This window comes from Hyperoodon ampullatus (genome assembly GCF_949752795.1).
Source record: "Hyperoodon ampullatus genome assembly, chromosome: 2".
NCBI lineage: Eukaryota > Metazoa > Chordata > Mammalia > Artiodactyla > Ziphiidae > Hyperoodon > Hyperoodon ampullatus.
The window spans coordinates 101,488,709-101,507,594 of NC_136915.1; the positions used below are offsets into that span (position 1 = coordinate 101,488,709).

The 18,886-nt window shown below is 35.5% G+C and overlaps 1 protein-coding gene across 1 annotated transcript in view; it reads right to left on the reverse strand.

Moving 5' to 3' along the window:
- Nucleotides 1-281: 281 nt before the first annotated feature.
- RSBN1 (round spermatid basic protein 1) overlaps nucleotides 282-18,886 on the reverse strand; it is a gene marked incomplete at both ends in the record, with an annotated part of 39,108 nt that continues 20,503 nt past the window's right edge. The window contains 5 exon segments of the mRNA XM_079698727.1: nucleotides 282-755; nucleotides 1,397-1,505; nucleotides 2,769-2,936; nucleotides 9,879-10,021; nucleotides 10,338-10,475. Coding sequence (XP_079554853.1) covers nucleotides 282-755; nucleotides 1,397-1,505; nucleotides 2,769-2,936; nucleotides 9,879-10,021; nucleotides 10,338-10,475 — 1,032 coding nt within the window.

An 18,886-nucleotide genomic window follows, 5' to 3' on the forward strand; every position in this document is an offset into this window, starting at 1 on the left:
TCATTTTGATTTGAAGAAGAGATTGAATTGTTACCTCACACCTTAAAACAGAAAGTAGCAGCAGACCCACTATTACATACTGTACTAACGGGATAAGATACAACTCTTAACTTTGCATAATCTGTGTAAAAAAGATATGCTTGACATTTGTGGAATGTCATTTCTCTTTATAGAATTATAGGCAAGATTTCTCCAATAAAACTTAACTTAAGCCAGTTATAAAACTATAACTTCACATCAAAATTTAAAAAAGTTAAAAAATGTGTTTGAATATGTACATATCACACAGGAGTGCTTGAATATTCCTGTAGATTGTGTTGCTGGTCAGAGTCCAGTCTACTTTCCACCTTTAAAACTGGAATAGGCTGAGTCATCTGATCTTGCTGTACATTAAGTTCAGATGAAGGTGGGAAGGACGATGAAGCAGTTGTCAAAAGTTGCATCTCTGTGCATGTTTCCTCAGATTCAGTTTTTATTCTCACACACTGGGAGTCAACTTCTAATTCTCTCTTTCCAGTTAAATCACAGTCCACGTTAGAACTGCTTTCTGTGTTTTGAGAGGCTTCCACAACAGGGTGGTACTGTTTAAGCCTTATATGCCAGGCTAAGCTGCACACTGCTGACACTGTTTTGAACTGATGAATGACATTTCTAGGGATGAAGTAGATATCATTGTCGCACAGCTGAATTCTAGCATAACGAATGCCTTCCCGCCTCATTTGGTTTAGTTTCGCTTCATCCACCCACTGCACACACTGAAGAAAGGAAAAAAGTTGCATGAGATTTTAAAGTAAAATATGTAAAGATGTAGTCAAATAAAATATTATAATTAGCACAGGAAAACAGTAGGATCAAATTAAGGCTAAACAACACTGTATGATATACAACTTTCTAAAATTTCCTACAATTCTTGAGACACATTTTTCCTCGTATTTTACTACATTTCTAGTAACAAAGTACAGGTTAAAATTAGGATGGCCTAGGGAATCATTTAAATAAGTATTTCAAAATGCAACTAAATATCAATATTCTTTAACCCACATAAGGGCAACATTTGTCTGCTCCTTCGGTGTCTTTCAACCTTTTGCAGGTGAGGACACGCAAGGCAATGGGGTTAACAGCTGAGACTGCTCATGGCCAGAACTGAGTTATCCTGGGCCCTCTGACCATCCCAGGCCCACCTGGCATCCCAAAGACTGAAGGATCTTAAGCATTCTGCTTGGGAAGCTCCGTTTTAATGATTTTCAACACCCTCCACAAACAGCCTTTAATAGTAATAAAATTAAATTCACTATCCCATGTATCCAACTATAAGATAAAATGCAAAATTAAATAGGTATGGATACTTATTTCCAAAATCTCACTCAAAGAGTAATAAAAAAGCAAAAGTTATTACCTGGGAAACTGGAGGTTCATGAAGGTCCAACTGAAGTCTCTGTACAACATCAGTAAAATCCTCAGCATGAAAACAAATCACATCTTTGGTTATGCGAGGTTGGTCACTCCTACAATTAACAAAATTAAGCTTTAGAAACAAGCATCTCATAATGGAAAATGATGACAAATTTCAATCTTCCCGTTCCTGGAACTTCTATACTAGCAAAGAAATAGATGCATAACTCCTAAGGGCAAAGTATACATTTGTTTCTTTAGTCAATTTAAAAAAAAAAAAAAAACACCAATAAAGCATTTTTTTTCAAAATTAAAATTAGTTGTTGTAAAACTAAAACATCGATGACTAAAAAGTTTTATTCTAAACTAGATACATTTGAATCCTCTAACCACTTTGCCCCACCATCTCCATGCCACCCTATAATGTCATTATCAGGATGGAAAGAAATGGACAGAATACATCTCAGCCACACAACTGTCACACCTTCCAGCTTTCAAAGTAGAGAGGGGAAAAAAGCTAAATGATCTTTAACTTGAAATACTTAACCTGCGATTGAACTATAATTCAATCAAACTCTAAGGTCAGATCAAACTCTACAGTAATATGGAAGGCCCTGAAGGCATAAAAACAAAAAACAAAGTAAAATACAGTTTTTAAATATGTTCTGAGCCTTGTTTAAACTGGGTCCCAACTGAGTGTAAAAGGGTACAACCTCTAAGAAAAACAGTATAGCAGTTCCTCCCAAAATTAAAAAACAAATTACCATATGATCCAGCAATTCCACTTCTGGGTATATACCAAAAAGAATGAAAGCATGGACATGAAAAGATATTTGTTCATAGCAGCCAAAAGGTGGAAGCAACCCAAGTGTCCACTGACAGATAAACGGACAAACAAAATGTGGCATATACATATAATGGAATACTATTCAGCCTTAAAAAGTAAGGAAATTATGACATATGGTACAATATGGATGAACCTTGAGGATATCATGCTAACTGAAATAAGTCAATCACAAAAAGACAACAACTGTTTGATTCCACTTATATGAGGTATTTAAAGTAGTCAAATTCATAGAAACAGAAAGTAGAATGATGTTTACCAGGAACTGGGGGAGAGGAGAAAAGGGAGTTATTGATTAATGGGTACAGAGTTACAGTTTTGCAAGATGAGAAAGTTCTAGAGATCTGTTTCAAAACAACATGAATATACTTAACATTACTGAACTGTACAGTTAAAAATGGTTAAGATTTTAATTTTATTTTATGTGCATTTTACCGTAATTTAAAAAAAACTGTCCCCAACCTTTCAAATTGAGTCCACATTTTCTTAAGACAACACTAACCAATCTTGCAGTTGAGTTCCATTAACTTACCATTCACCAAACTGTACAGCTTTCAAAACCCCAACAGCAGCCGTACTCTGCCAGTCAAACCCCTGACCTACATGATCGGCATGAGCTCTTGTCCTATCTTCAAAGAGGACTTCACGGGGTTCACTGGTCCGAGGTAGGTACTGGAGATTTTTAATTTCATTCATTGATCTGTAGTTGATTTGGTTTTGAAGCAAAGAGGAGACAAAAAGTATTAACAGCAGTAAGGCAAAAAGTCTACTAAAATACCAAATTTTAAATAAGATGAGGGCTGAAAAGGGTTCAATGATTTCGATCATCAGCATTTAACACGCTATAGTGTAATGCTGAATGTGATTACCTTCTTCTCTCAGTATGTCACAATAATATAGAAGCTGTATCTTTGATTTGGCACAATTGTAGTGTTTGAATATATAAAATTTAGTTGTCTAGCAACAGAAAATACAACTCAGAGTTCAAGGCTGTATGTCTCTTTACCCTGAGTCATTTTTAAGTCTCAAAGCATTCTACTAGACTTAATTCAAGATGGCAACCTGAGCAACTACATGATCTCCTTCCATGTTAAAAGAGAAGTAAAAGGCTTCAAACTAATGTGGTAGGGGTGGGGGAGAACAGTGGGAGAATGGATGGGAGTATAGGTGAAACAGAACTGGCTATGAATTGGTAACTGTTGATACTGAATACATGGGAGTATATTATATTATCTTCTGCTTTTTTATGTGCTCAAATATGAATATGAAGCAACAAATGAAATGCATTAGTGAATGAACAAGAGCAACACATTTTTGGAAGATGAAAAATGATTAAAAGTGTCTTGGACTAATGAAACTGAGCAGAGAAAGTCACAGGCCTAGACTATACAAGAAGGGACTGGCAGCTAAAGAGGCTAGTATGATGATAATGGACAGAAAGGAAGTAAGGTTGAGAAGGGAGCAAATAAAGTGAAATCTGCACATAAACCTGTCACATGCCACCCTAGTGGTAGAAATTTGGAGAGTCAGGCATTTACCCTCATGCAGAAGACTGTGGGTGACCCACCAGCATCCATCTCTCATCTTAATTTCTCTGAAAGAACTCTGATTTTTATTAGGTATCTGCTCCTACCCTATATGGAACCTCATTCACAAGCTCCAGAGGTAGATCCTGATGAGTTCTGGCAAACTACACTAAGCTCATTCCCCTTGCCAGTAAATGATTTAGGAATGAGCATGAACTGATCGATTCTGGCTAGCAATATGAGAGGAAATCTGTTAAGAATTCTGCAAAGCTTCCTGGCTCCTAAAAAAGAAGTAAAGGACAATCTCTTCTTCTTTTAGATATAACCAGATCCAGATGTGATACCTAGAACTGCTATAGCCATCCAGCAACCATAATGGAAGCCACTGTAAATACAAAGCCTAGGGAAGAGAATGACAGAGGAGAGAAAAGGAAAAGATCTATTTCCTTGATGACAGCACTCAGCCATTTGACTATATGGTGCCTAGAGTCAACCCCTCTGAACTTCTTGAAATACAGGATAACATTTTATTTTATGAACCAGTCTGAATCAATTTTGTTGCTTGTAACCAAAAGCATCCTGATAAACTTTCAGCCAAAAAAATCCTGCATGTTCTTCTCTAAACACATTGAACTTACCATATGAATAGAACTAACGTAATCCTCTGGTATTTGGACATATCCTTTAATGCCCACTTCTATGCCTGTTAACTCTGAAGGGAAACCTATCTATTGACAAGCCTCACTGAAATATAAATAGAATGCCCAGTAAGCCCAATGCTGCGTTCCTAAATTCGAACGGGTCAACCAAGAATCACCAGATATGTGAAAACAGCCTACGGCAGCCTGACAAAGACCAAAATATGCAATGCTGAAATGTAAGGATTTTGTCAGAAGACAAAAGTCAAGTAAATGTCCCAAAACTGAAAGCAAAAAGATAATAAGGAATACGAGGATAATCAAACCGGCGGATCTATTATTCAGCCAACAGTAGTTTCATAAAGAAATAATAGTGAAAATGAAGAGATTACTGAAGCAACTAAGCAAGAAAAATTCCCAGAAATGAAAGGAGACATGAATCTTTCAGTTTAAGGTACCCACCAAACAACAAAAAGGATTAAAAAATAAGAATTAAAAGCCCAAAGACATATCATTATGAAATTAAGCTTCCAAAGAGGAAAAGAAAATAGGTTACTTACAAAAGAAGAATAATTACACTGGCACTAAGACTTCTCATAAACAATATTAGATACCAGAAGACACTGGGGCAATGCTAAAAAAATCCTAAGAGAAAATACATCCTCTGGACTACAGCTAAACTATCAATCATATTTAATGACAGAAAAAGATATTTTCAGACATATGATGACTCAATACCTTCCTTTTCATAGAATATAACTTGAGTATGTGGTCAAGCAAGGAAAAGAAATTAACCCAGAAAGAACACAACCACAGGTCAAGGCAGAAAAAACATCAAATGGTAGATAACTGTGAAATAAGCTTTTTACACTGAAGTAAGAAAACACAAAGCTCCAAAAGATTTCCAGGTAAAAAATGATGAGTTAGAGCAGACAGTATGATTGAAATTCTGCATTCTTGAGGGTATGATAAAAGCAACGAATGCAATGTAACTACCAACATTCTCCCCAAAAAGAGGCTATATAAAAAAGCAACAGCCAAAAAAAAAAAAGCAATAGCCGAAGTCATAGAGGAGAAGGTCAGTGTGATTCTAGAAAAAAGTAATGTATCTTAAGCAATAAACAGAATAGAAGATAATTAGGGATATGGTCAAGAGAAGTGTATGGTATCACCTCAAAAAAAGGCAATCAGAAACTACAGGAAGGACTTCCCTGGTGGCACAGTGGTTAAGAATCCGCCTGCCAATGCAGGGAACACGGGTTTGAGCCCTGGTCTGGGAAGAACCCACATTCCGCGGAGCAACTAAGCCCGTGCGCCACAACTACTGAGCCTGCACTCTAGAGCCCGCGAGCCACAACTACTGAGCCCGCGTGCCACAGCTACTGAAGCCCGCATCCCTAGAGCCCATGCTCTGCAACAAGAGAAGCCACTGCAATGAGAAGCCTGCGCACTGTAACAAAGAGTAGCCCCCGCTTGCCACAACTAGAGAAAGCCCGCGTGCAGCAATGAAGACCCAATGTAGCCAAAAATAAATAAATAAATTTATATTGAAAAAAAAAGGAAACTACAGGAAAAACAGAATCAAAAAAAAAAAAAAAAAATCAGCATGATCCAAATACGAACCAAGCTAAAAAGTGGCATGATTTTCAGTACCTAGGTGAAATACAGAAAAGAAAGATCCTTTTGTATATTATTCCCTTGAGTGATAACAAACCATTGGAACCTTAGAATATGAGTATTAGCCTACTAGATGGATCTGCAATAAACTTACCTACCCATAATATTTTAAATGCCATTTGTTGGCTTTCAAATATTAGAATACATCTATTGACAAAGCATATAAAGCCTAATTATGGTTTTAAAGCAGAATATGAATTAGCCTCAACAATGTATAAGCACAGCTGACAAAAATTAGAAGGGAGAGGAAGAGGATAAAGTAAGGCTCATTTAACTATTTGGAGAACCCATAAAGGGAAGAAATCCCTATCTATTATACCAAGAAACTGACAAATTTCCTGTCAAACCCTTAAAACAAAACAAAAAAAGGCATTAAAAACAGAAATTGTTTTTGCCTCTGGTAAAAAGGTGTTTGCTTCTGGAGAGAAAGGTGGCCAGGATTTTTCATTATAAACCCTACTATACTGTTTGATTTTAAAACCCTGTGCATATATTTCTTTAACTCTAGAGTTCATAAATTTAAAGATCATCTTCATTAGCAGTGCCCTGGATAACGAGACAGCTTCTCACATTAATTCCATCATTTTCAGCAACAGGGCATTCTCATTAACACAAAAAAATGACATTACTTTTTAAGTTCTGATGTATTCACTCTAATTCAGAGTGCTTTTGAATGCCCCTCTTAAGAATATTTAATCCCAATAGAAATAAAATTTAATAGCACCTCAGATTAGTTGAGAAATAATAAATTATTAAACACATGATGTTGCTACAACCGCCTAATTACTTGGAAGGAATGTTAGACAAAATTTCTCCCTCTATACTGAAATCAATACCAGGTAGATAAAATATGTAAATACTGAAATCACAGATGTAATAGGAGAAAACATAGGTGAGTATTTTATAACACTAAATGAGAGAAGGCCTTTCTAAGTTTGCCACTAAAAGAGAAACCTCAGAGGAAAAGACAAATCTGACAACATATAAATAAAACTCTCTGTGAGTAAAGAAAAAAGAAACTGAAAAAAATTATGAGTAAAGAAAAAGACATAAGCTAAAAGAAAAAAATGAGAAAAACCTGTAACATAAGAAAAAAAAGTTAATAGTTACAATACATAGGGATTTTTACAAACGAAAAACATCCCAATAGAAATATGAGTAAAGAAAATTAAGAGGGAATCACAAAAGAAGAAATACAAACACCTCAAAGGAAAACAAATTAGAATAACACATTTTTGTCCAATCAGATCAACAAAGTTAAAGAGAATGTTAGTGGAGAGTATGGGGGAAAGGGTACCATTTTACTATATGGGTGGGAATATAAATTGGTACATTTCTGGAAGTCAATTAGAAATGTATATATACTTTGAGCCTTGAGTAATTTCCACTAAGAAAATAAACATGCACATGCACAAAGATATTATCTACCTACCTATCAACCAACCACCCAGCTGGCCACAATCAATGATGTGCCATACATGTTTAACAATTGGCTTTGGGGGGGAGATGGCTCATTTGTAGCTGATATGCTGATTTGTGTGGTATAAATACTCACAACATGGCCAATTTCAAGCTACTAATGTGACCTCACTCAATGTGGGATTGTGAGGCTAATAATGCCCTGTAAGCTGGTACAAACTGGCTCCAGCACACCACTGTCATGTCTGTCAAAACACCATTTATATTGAAAAAATGGAAACAATTTACACTAATAAAGAATTGGTTAGGGCTTCCCTGGTGGCACAGTGGTTAAGAATCCGCCTGCCAATGCAGGGGACACAGGTTTGAGCCCTGGTCCAGGAAGATCCCACAAGTCACAGAGCAACTAAGCCCTGCGTCACAACTACTGAGCCCACGCTCTAGAGCCCACACACCACAACTACTGAAGCCTGCATGCCTAGAGCCCATGCTCCACCACAAGGAGCCACCACAATGAGAAGCCCGTGCACCTCAGAGAAGAGTAGCTCCCGCTCACTGCAACTAGAGAAAGCCCACGTGCAGCAATGAAGACCCAAAACAGCCAAAAATAAATAAATAAAATAAATTTATTTTTTAAAAAAGGGCTTCCCTGGTGGCGCAGTGGTTGAGAGTCCGCCTGCTGATGCAGGGGACATGGGTTCGTGCCCCGGTCCGGGAAGATCCCACATGCCGCAGAGCGGCTGGGCCCGTGAGCCATGGCCGCTGGGCCTGCGCATCCAGAGCCTGCGCTCTGCAATGGGAGAGGCCACAACAGTGAGAGGCCCAGGTACCGTAAGTAACTAAGTAAGTAAGTAAGTAAGTTAAATAAATAAATAAGTAAGTAAGTAAGTAAGTAAGTAAGTAAGTAAGTAAATAAATAAATAAATGATTAAATAAATCTTGATACAACCATACAGTCAAAACTACATAGTCATTTAGAAAGGATGATATGGCTGCATCTTAATATAACACGTAAACCTAAGGGGGGGAAAAAAACAAGTTTTAAAGTAAACATCATGTAAAGAATGAGTTAATCTGTGTAAAAAGAAAATTTATGAGTGTATATGGACCAAAATTTGAAAGGTTAATGTGCCTAAATGTGTGGGATTATAGATATTTTTTGCCTTTTTACTTTTTCCTATTATCTTTTTTTTTTAAGTTTATAATAATCAGGAAACAAACAATGGTCATTTCCTTTTGGGAAGGATTATAGAATAAAAAATGTATACAATACTTAAGAATTTAGAATATCAAGATTCATCATCATGATGTACAAAAACTGCTATGGTCTAGCAATGTACGGAAGTTTTGGTTTACTGCCATGTTCTACCATGCCACCACCTTGCATTCATAAATAGTTTTTACAAAGTATTTTCATGATTATCTCAAGTACCTAAGGTTATTCCATACTTAGCTCTAGTATTATTCTCCTATGAGCTTTAAGGTAAGGTCTAGCCTAGTCCATTAAAACTCACTTTTGGGTACTTATTTTGAGTTGCTATTTTCTGAGTTGCTAGTTTTCAGTCCCATTAAATGAGATTTTTTCATAGTCCTAGAATAAGTTAATCTACATTTGTTTTAAACAAAATAAATTTTGTCTGAAACAATGTTAGGCCAATATGAATTGCTGTAGGAGAATACATCATTGGTTTCACATTCAGTAAATACTAATCACTTGCTATGTTAATGAAGACAGAGAAGAATTAGACTGTCCTCAAAAAGGTTAAAATTTATAGTTAAAACCAAAAACATGTAAACAGATCATTAATGAACAGAATGATGTGTGAGCACAGAGAAGAGAATGACTAAGTCTAAGGGAACAAAGAAAAGCCTCACAAAGGAAGTGACATCCAAGTTAAGTTTTGAAAATTCGTTAAGAGTTTGCCAGGTAGAGAGGAGATGGAGGAGGGGATGCCATTCCAAGTAAAAAGAGCAGTGCAAAAGCACAGAGTTGTGAAAGACCATGGTTTGGAAATTGAATTCAGTGTGACTGGAGCAAACTAAAAGCATATACACCTAGAAGAGATACTGTCAGGGCCAGATTAGAAAAGATTCTTGTAAACCACACAAAGGAGTTTAGACCTTTATCTTACAGGCAGTTAGGACCCAGGTTTTAAGAAAAGAAGTGAAAATTAAATTTGTTTTTTGGAAGGATGCCTCACTCTAGTAACTGTTTAATGAGTTCACTAGACTAAGGAACTGACGGCTGGAAGATTTACTTAAGATAGCTCTTCAAATAATTTAGAAAAATGGTTTTGAAACTGTGCTCAAGTTTCAATCATCTCTATAAGCAACCAGCTAAAAAAAAGTGCTTCTGCTTATTTGAGAAAAATAAATGTTTACCGTCGTCTTTTGAAGGGTGACTTTGGCATATCTGCCGTAGGGATCATCTGCTCTCCTGGCCTTACCCACATGATAGGCCCATCATCACTCTGGGACCTACACTGGAGTCGAAGGCTAGAAAGTGTACCCCAGGGCAAAGTCATCTGGAAATCAGAAGAATAAGTCACGTTAAAAAAAATTTTTAGACTATTTACAAGTTAACCCCTCACACCCAAAAGAAAGCTCTAAGGAGGTTATTTTGTGTGTGTGTGTGTATGAATAAAAAAATGTATTAGACAGTAAGTTATATGTAAAAAATAATAATTGAAGTTAAGTATTTTACACCAATAATTTTCTAAACATTTCTACTCAAAACATTGGATAAAAAAATTTTAATAGATAAGATTAGCTTAAAACTTTTTAATGGAAAGTGTCCATTTAAGTAACGATCAGAACTTTAATAACCTGAAAAACACTCACTTTCAGAAATGGTGATTCTTCTAACATATCAAGGAACTCTGGGAAATAATCACCAACTTCTTCATCTACTGCTCCAACAAGACTTATCTGCCGCATAGGACCTGCCCGGTAGGTGCCACAGCAGTATGTCCTGTTGACCTGAGATAAAATGAAAGAGGGGGGAGAAAGGACTGAAGTACACTATAACATAAGAATCAGGATGGGGTATTGTTTCCAATGTTGCTATTTCTTCTACATACTAAGAATTCAACAGTCAGTACCTTGGATAAAGTCAACAGTTACAGAAAGGCACCCTAGCACACTGACAAATACATTGATATATGAACCATAAACAGAAATTTCAAGGCGAAAATTAGTCCATGGTCCAACGTCTCAAGGAAATACTGAAAACATTAAGATAAACTTCTCTGAGAATGATGATTTTTGAACTTTGTAAACACTTTCAAGTGATCTTTATTAGGAAAAAAAAATCAGTAAATAAACAGTTAAACTGACAGGGCAGGGAAAAAAAAAAAAAAGACTATTGTCAAATTAATCTTCCATATTCATTTTGTACTCCCTAGCTTGAAAGCCTTCACATCAGGCCAGATATCAGGTTGACTGTTATTAAATCCAATCTCTCAGTACTTCCATATAAGATCCTCCACCCTAGGCAGGCTGATATTTTTCTCTAACCAACTTATGCCATACTTGTATCTATCTGTAGTGAATTTTCTCTTGAATCTGCCCTTCTTGGAACGTTCTCTTTTCTGTCAACCTAAATCTTAACTTTCAAAGATCAGTTCAAGATTTTTCTTCTGAAAGCCTTCCTGATCTCCATTCATAATCTAATGTTACCTGAAAGCATAGACATTTTCTCTGTACCAACTCTAGTAAACTTAGGGCATATTCTATACAAATTTGCAGCCCAGAGAATCCTAACTTTCAAACAGAATCTACCAATTGATTCAAATACAAGCTGATATTATTCTTCTAGTCATTTTCATATATGTTCTTAATATTCCTACCTCCAATTCGGAATGAATGTTTCTCAAATGTAGAGATAGATCCTGTGCGTACAGATGACGAGACTAAAAACGCTGGATTCTAACCAGGATTTCCACCTTGGATCAGTAACCTAACATTTTCTACCTCAGGTAAGATGCAGATTAGGTTGAAAAGCCTAACATATAATTATACTTTTAAATGGTGCGTTTCTATTGAACAGTCAAAAAAAATTTTTTTAAGAATCACTTCTTACTGTTTCAAATACCACCTCTTTTGCCTCAATAGAAAGCATAAATGACCATCTAGTATTTCTTACACAGTTCTTTAGTGCTAGTTTTTTAGCAGCATTTTCAGAATCATCCCACTGTTGTTTTTTTTTTCCATAGACAATTTAACGTCATCCCACACACACACACACACACCAAAAAAAAGGTCTGAGATCTTGTTATCAAATAGCAGAGATTTCTTAATTCCTTACAAATCTTTCCCCAAAAATCTCCTTAGGTGATCCTTAAACAGCAACCGCCCAGGACAGAATTACCTTGCATATATTTGTATGAATTACCTTCCATTCGTTTGTATGATCATCATGCTGTTAAAAGCCAGGGGAGGCAGTCTGGGAAAGGGGATGATTATGGGATATAGAGATAAGGAAGCTTTTCTAAGTAAGCATTATTCTAACCTTTCTAAGCCAAGCACCCTAAAACAACTAAAGCAGAATTTAACTTTAGTACAAGTTCTAGGAATAGTATGCTTTCAGGGCTAATTAAAGAAATACCAGTCTCCTCCAAATACCTCCCCCAACTATTCCCAATTATCAGAAATTCCTTCCAACAAAGGCTTTCAAGCTATGTGGTAAATGTCCTAAAGATGTGTCACAATTTAAATCTCACATAACTTAAGAGACCAATCTTGAAGAAGTACACTGCCATGTGGTAGTTTTCACCAACTTACGTGGCCTACTAGCTTTGAGACTATACAACTCTTAATGCATTATTAATTTGAAGGAATTCACATTACTTTAAATTCTGCACACAAAGTGAGACTGAATTAACATTTTTATACAGTACTCCGAGATTACCTAATTTAAGTACCACTAAATTCAATAGCACTGAACTCGAAGACAACGTAAAAATGCAAACACCTAGATAATTAATATGTGACATGAATAAACATAAAGCATCCTTTCCTATTTGGAAAGAGAAAGTAAACCTGAAGAGGAGAAACTGCTGAATTTATGTTTGCTGAGTCTAGAAATAATCAGCCATTCAATTGTGGCCCAAAAAAAGGTAATAGTAGTAAAGCTGATTAACAGTATCTATCACTTGTATAAAATAATTTAACAAATGTTAATGTTTATGATGTATTTAAAAAACTAACCGCACAAGTTAGAAGATGGACAACATTTATGGCCAGAAATTCAACATGTACCAACTGTGTGACACTAATGCCAAACAAGCAAATTACTAATTATCCCCAGTATCTACTCTACCCACCCCCTTTTTTTTTTAAGTAACAGAACTTCTTGGGCATATAGCTGCTTGGCAGCTAAGTGTGGTCTGTGACTAAATTCTGGCCAATGAGATGTTAGCACAAGTCACATATGCAATTTCTAGAGCATATGTAATTAAGTGGCTTGTTCTCCATTTCTTCTTTCTCTCTTCTGAGGGCCAAGTTCAACCATGCACATGACAACACCAAAGGAAATGGCAAAACTTATAGATAGAAGGAAAGGAGAATCCTAGATGACATCATGGAACAGAGAGCTGCTTACCTCTGGGCTTGTTACTCGAGAAAGAAACTTATTTTGTCCTAGCTACTGTATGTGCAATCTCTTTGTTACGGTGGTTTAGCCTATATCTTGTATACTTTGTACTAAGGGAGGCAATACTCCATATTGCACAGATGACATCTGGAGCATTATCTCCTGCTCCGGGCTAAAAAAAAAAAAGTCTATTACAAGAGCACACCCGAAAGAGAACAATCAAGATGATTAGTGACTTGGAAACCATACAGATTGGAGGAAGAGTGATGAAATTAAAAATATTTCAAAAGTATTTGACTTGAAATGATTAAAGTGGGGACACAATAATCTTCAAATACTTGGAAGCTTATCACAGAAGAGTAGACTTATATAGCCTTAAATAAAGAACAAGAATTACAGGAAAGCTAGTATCATTCATTTCATAAAAGCTTACTGTATGTTATATGCAGACACTGTCCTAAACACAGATACAGCAAACCAGACCCATCCTTGGCCCCTGGAAATTTACAGTCTAGTAGAGAGAGGCATATACTAAACAAATATTTAATTATAAACTGTGACAAGTCTTCAGGCACTTGTAAGACACTATAAAAGAGAACATGGGATGCTGATCTAGGGGATAAACTGTTCCTCAAAGTAACACTGAATTAAAATCTGTAGAACAAGTTTAACGGAAATAAAATCCCTTAAGCATCACCCTTTCCAGGGTCTAGAAAAAAGCTAATGATGCTAAACACAGAAAACAAAAGAGAAACATGAAGATGAGACTGAAGAAACAAGCTGTGGCTGGATTATGGAAAGCCTTGAAGACCACATTAAGAATTGGGGGAATCACTGAAGGATCTAAAGTAGTAAAAGGAAAGTTAATAGATTTGCCTTTGTTTTTTTAGGGGGGTGGGGGGCTTGGGGTTTGGTTTTGTTTTTGTTTTCTCAATGGGACACTGAAAGAGAAATGACTAGTTAGGAGGTTTCTGTAATATTCCAAATAAGAAACAACCAACTAAGCTAATATCAGTGGAGGTGATTTTTTAAAGATTTGAAAAATAACCATAGGATAAAACTGTAAGGACTTGGAGAAAGTTAGATATGACAGAGAAGAGAAAGGAGTGTCAAGGATGTGTTGCAGGTTCTGCCCTTTGCAACCACATAGAGAAAGCACTCTTCCTACTGGAGGAGAGGACCAAGCTTGGGTGGGGAGGTGATATCTTCAGCTTGGGACATAATGAGCTTGAAGTGTGTAGTAGGCGAAATAACGGCTCCCAAAGATATCCAGGTCTTAATCTCTAGAACCTGTGACTGTTATCTTATATGGCAAAAGGACTTTTCAGCTGTGAATAAATTAAGAATTTGGAGATGGCAAGATATCCTGGGTTATCCAGGTGAGCCCAAATGTAATCACAGTTGTCATACGGAAGCAGAGGGAGATTTCACCACAGAGAGAAGGTGACTTGGTGATGGAAGCTGAGATTGTATTGATGCACTTTGAAGATGGAGGAAGGGACCACAAGCCAGGAAATACAGATGGCCACTAGAAGTGGGGGGGGGCCCAAAACAAACAAACAAAAACCCCACAAAACAAAACAAACAAACAAAAAGATTCTCCTTCAGAGCCTTCAGAACTGTAAGAGACTAAATTTTTGTTGTTTTAAGGTACTATGTTTGTGGTAATTTGCTGAAATCAGAAGAGATGGGTACTGAGGATACAAATCCTAGTCATTGTCAGTAATTGGAACTTTAGTCTTAAAAGAGACCTGACTAGAGAAAATATGGAGTCCAAAGAACAGGGGTCTTAGAAACCTCCAAATTATATAAAAAAAAAAAAAAAAAAAGGGAAAGAAAAGTTGACAAAAAACAATGTAAAGGAGTTGTTAAGTGGTCAGAGAGGTTCAAAGAAAACCAAGAGAGCACAGTATCATGAAAGTCAAAGTAAGAAAATACTTCAGGAGGAATTTGGTCAAAATGCTGCTGAGACTTCTAGTAAGATGAAGATATAAAATGCTCACTGGTGACCTTAGCAAGAGATGTTTCAGAGAAATTATAAGGGCAGAAACCAAACTGATGTGGAGATATGAGGAAATGGAGACAGCAAGTGTAGACAATTCTTTCAAGAAGTTTGGCTATGAAAGTAAGAAGAGTTTGTAGTTAGAGGGGGAAATAGGATCAAGGGAGAATTAAGACGGAAAGACTGAGCAACCCTCCATAGGTTGTATAAGCTTTCACCAGCAATATAAGGAAGTACGTATTGCCCCATAACCCCATTAACGGGATGTTATAAAATTTTTGGAGTTTTACAAATAAGTAAAAACTGGCATCTTAGTAGTTTTAATTTCATTTTCTTAGGAATGAAGTTGTATATCTTTTCAGATAAGAGGATTAAAGGGCCATTTGTGTTTCTTTTTCTGTGAAATGTCCATTTACAATGCTTGCTTATTTTTATACTGTGTTGCTAGTATTTCTCTTATCTATTTCTAGAGCTCTTTACAGTTTAGGAAGGTTAATTCTCTGTTGGTGACATGAATTTGTCTTTTGACCTTGTTTACAGTGATTTTTGTTTTTGTTTTGGTCATAGTTAGAAAGACCTTTGCCACTTAAAAGTTGTAAAAGAATTCTTTCATGTTTTCTTATATTTATGTCTCCATTTTCTACATTTAAATCTTTGATCCCATTTGGAATTTACTGTGGTATACAGTGATATGAATACTAAGATAAATTCTAGATATCCTGATGTCCCAACACTACCTTCTCTTGCCACCAATGATTTGAGATGCTATCATTTTTATATATCACATGCCTATATGTATTTGGGTCTATTTCTGGACTTTTCTGCTTCACTGAACAATGTTCATAAATTAGTATACACTTATTTAATAATTAAATCTTTAGAATGTATTGGTATCTGATAGGGCACTCCTCCATCATTGCTTTTCTTTTTCAAAGTTTTCCTGGCTGTTCTTGTCTGTTTATTTTTTCATATAAACTTCCAAGTCAGGTGACTGTCCCAGAACAAAACAACTATTGGTATTTTTATTGGAATTATGTTCAATTTATAATTTAGGGGAAATCGTCATTTTGATGTCAGTTCTTCTTAGTCCAAGGATGTGCTATATCTTTCCATTTATGTCTTCTCTTGTGTGATGTTTTAATGCTAATGCAAAGAGTTTGGTAAAGGTGAAGAAGACTGCTAGTTAAACAAGGCAGATGGAACATATGATTTATTTATATTCCTTATCAAAACCCCACTGAAGTGAGAGTAAAATAGAAAGGCTATAAATTCCAGAAGCTCAAACAGAACAGAAGCAAAAATGATAGATACAAGCTATCAAAACATTTTTTGAAGGTTAAAAAAACGTACAGGGGAATTAGCAGACGGAGAACTTTGAACACTGAGTACCTGTATAGAAAATACCCAAAAAGCAAGTTCGTGCTACAAAATCATGGAAAGGCTAAGTATCACAGAAGGTGGGGAACCAGGCATAGAACTAAAACAAAGGAGATGGGTTTGAAATCTGTTTAAGAGTCAGTCAGACCCCTCCACTTACTTACCTTCCACCTCCCCCTCCTATACTCCTTCTTATCCTCCCTATTTTGTGGAGGAAGTTAACCAGAAGACTATAGAAACAAAAATACCAGGCACAAGTATGGAAGAGACCCAGTATACTGAAAAGAGGGAATTAAAATTCCATATATTTTAACGATGAAATCACCTACCTACTTTCATAGTTCAGCTCCAAGAATTCTAGCAGACAAGGATATAAGCTACTCTGTTCCTCTGGCAAAAATGTGGTAGATTCTCAGCTGTAAAAATTAAAAGCCCCAAAGAAAAGACCTCTAAATGCTGATATTGGGAGCTTTTCTACAATGATATGGCCAGATTCCCTACCCAGTCATCAAATGATAAGTCCTATAAGTCCTACAGAGTTTCTAATCAGTTTTGTACTGACTCATATTTAAATATAAACAGATCACCAGATGTTTGAAGAAAATAACTAACATAAACAGAAGATTAAGACAAGCAAAAACGAACTTGATGAAACAGAGACACCTTAGAGCATAAAAGAAAATTTCAAAACAAGTATAATTAATATCATCAGAGAGATCAAAGAAGACATTGCATCCATGAAATAAAAACAGGAAAGTTATTTTTTTAATGAAAAAAACAAAAAATAAGAACAAGCTCTTAAATTCAAAGTATTACAGCTGAAATAAATCAACAGGAGAAGAAGAAGATAGTAAAATCTCCCCAGAAAGTAGAATAAAAAGACAAAGAAAAATAAAAGGAACGATAAGAAAATTAAAGGTTTAGCCAGGAGGCCTAACACCCAACTCAAAAGTTTTAGAAGAAGAAGACAGGAAAACTGAGGTAAGGAAACTAACAAAGAAATAATAGAAAATTTACCCAAACGGAAGGATATGCATTCCCACGTTGAAAAATCCTAAACGTTCAACAGAGTGAATTAAAAAAAAGACTCATTCCAATGAGATCTGACAAAATCACAGAGGTTGCAGGTAGCTTTCAACTACACTGGTGATGCTTCATGCCTTGGGCCAGGTGGTAAGAACACAGGTGCTTGTTATTATTCTTTACCCCTCTTTACATGTCTGAAATATTTCATAAATTAAAAATCAAAAAACAACAAAAAAAAGACCCATCTAAAGACACATTATTCTCAGTGTTTTGAAATTTTATAGGAAAGAGATTTTGAAACTTCCAAAGAGAAAAAAAACAGGACAACTTGACACTGGATTTCTCCGTAGCAACACTAGAAGCTTAAATAAAGACAGTGGAGTAACACCTTTATAAATCTGCAGAAAAATGACCTCCAACCTAGAATTCCACACCTATCTGAACGACCAATCAAATGTAATGGTAGAAGAAAGTCTTTTCAGACATGTGAGGTCTCATCTGAGTCACTGAAATGAGGCAACAGAATAGTCATGGAATCCCAGAAGAGGAGAAAAAGGCAAACAGAAATCCCAGGATATACATGTATAGGATACGTGGGATATATACAAGATATATCAATACATCTCAGGATAGACCTCTAAAAATATTCTTACTTCAACGCAGTAATATTACAAAACTGTAAACATGTTAACTGTCCAAATACAGGAGAATAAAGTGATATAGTCAAACAACAAAAAAAATATAGTGGTTAAAATGAATGAACTAACTAGAATTACATGTATCAACATAATTCTCAAAGCAATGTTGAACCAAAGCAATCTGTAGAATGATACATGCAGTATACTATTATAAAGTTTTATTATATTACTATTATTTTATTATATTATTATATATAATTATATTATATATAATTATATTATATTATTTATAATATTATTATTATTTTATTATATTAAACTTTTATTAAAGTTTTATTATAACAAAATTGTTATATATAGTTTATACATTCATACATGCATAGCAAACTATTAGAAGATATACAGAAATGATAAACCTCATATTCAGAATAAAGACTAACTTCTGGGGAGAAAAAAAACATTCTTTTAATAAAAATAAAGGAAACATATAAAGCAGGAATTCACTTAAAATCATGTGCAATTTTCTTTGTATGGGAATGGAAGGGGTAAAGATCAGATGGGGGTGAGTTAAGGTCCTAAGCAAATGGGTATAGAGTTTCTGTTTGGGATGATGAAAAAGTCCTAGAAATGGATAGTCGTGATGGTTGCACAACACTGCAAAAGTATTTAATGCCAGTGAATACTTTGAAATAGTTAAATAGTAAATTTCATGCTATGTATACTTTGTGACAATTTTTTAAAAATCCTAAACAGG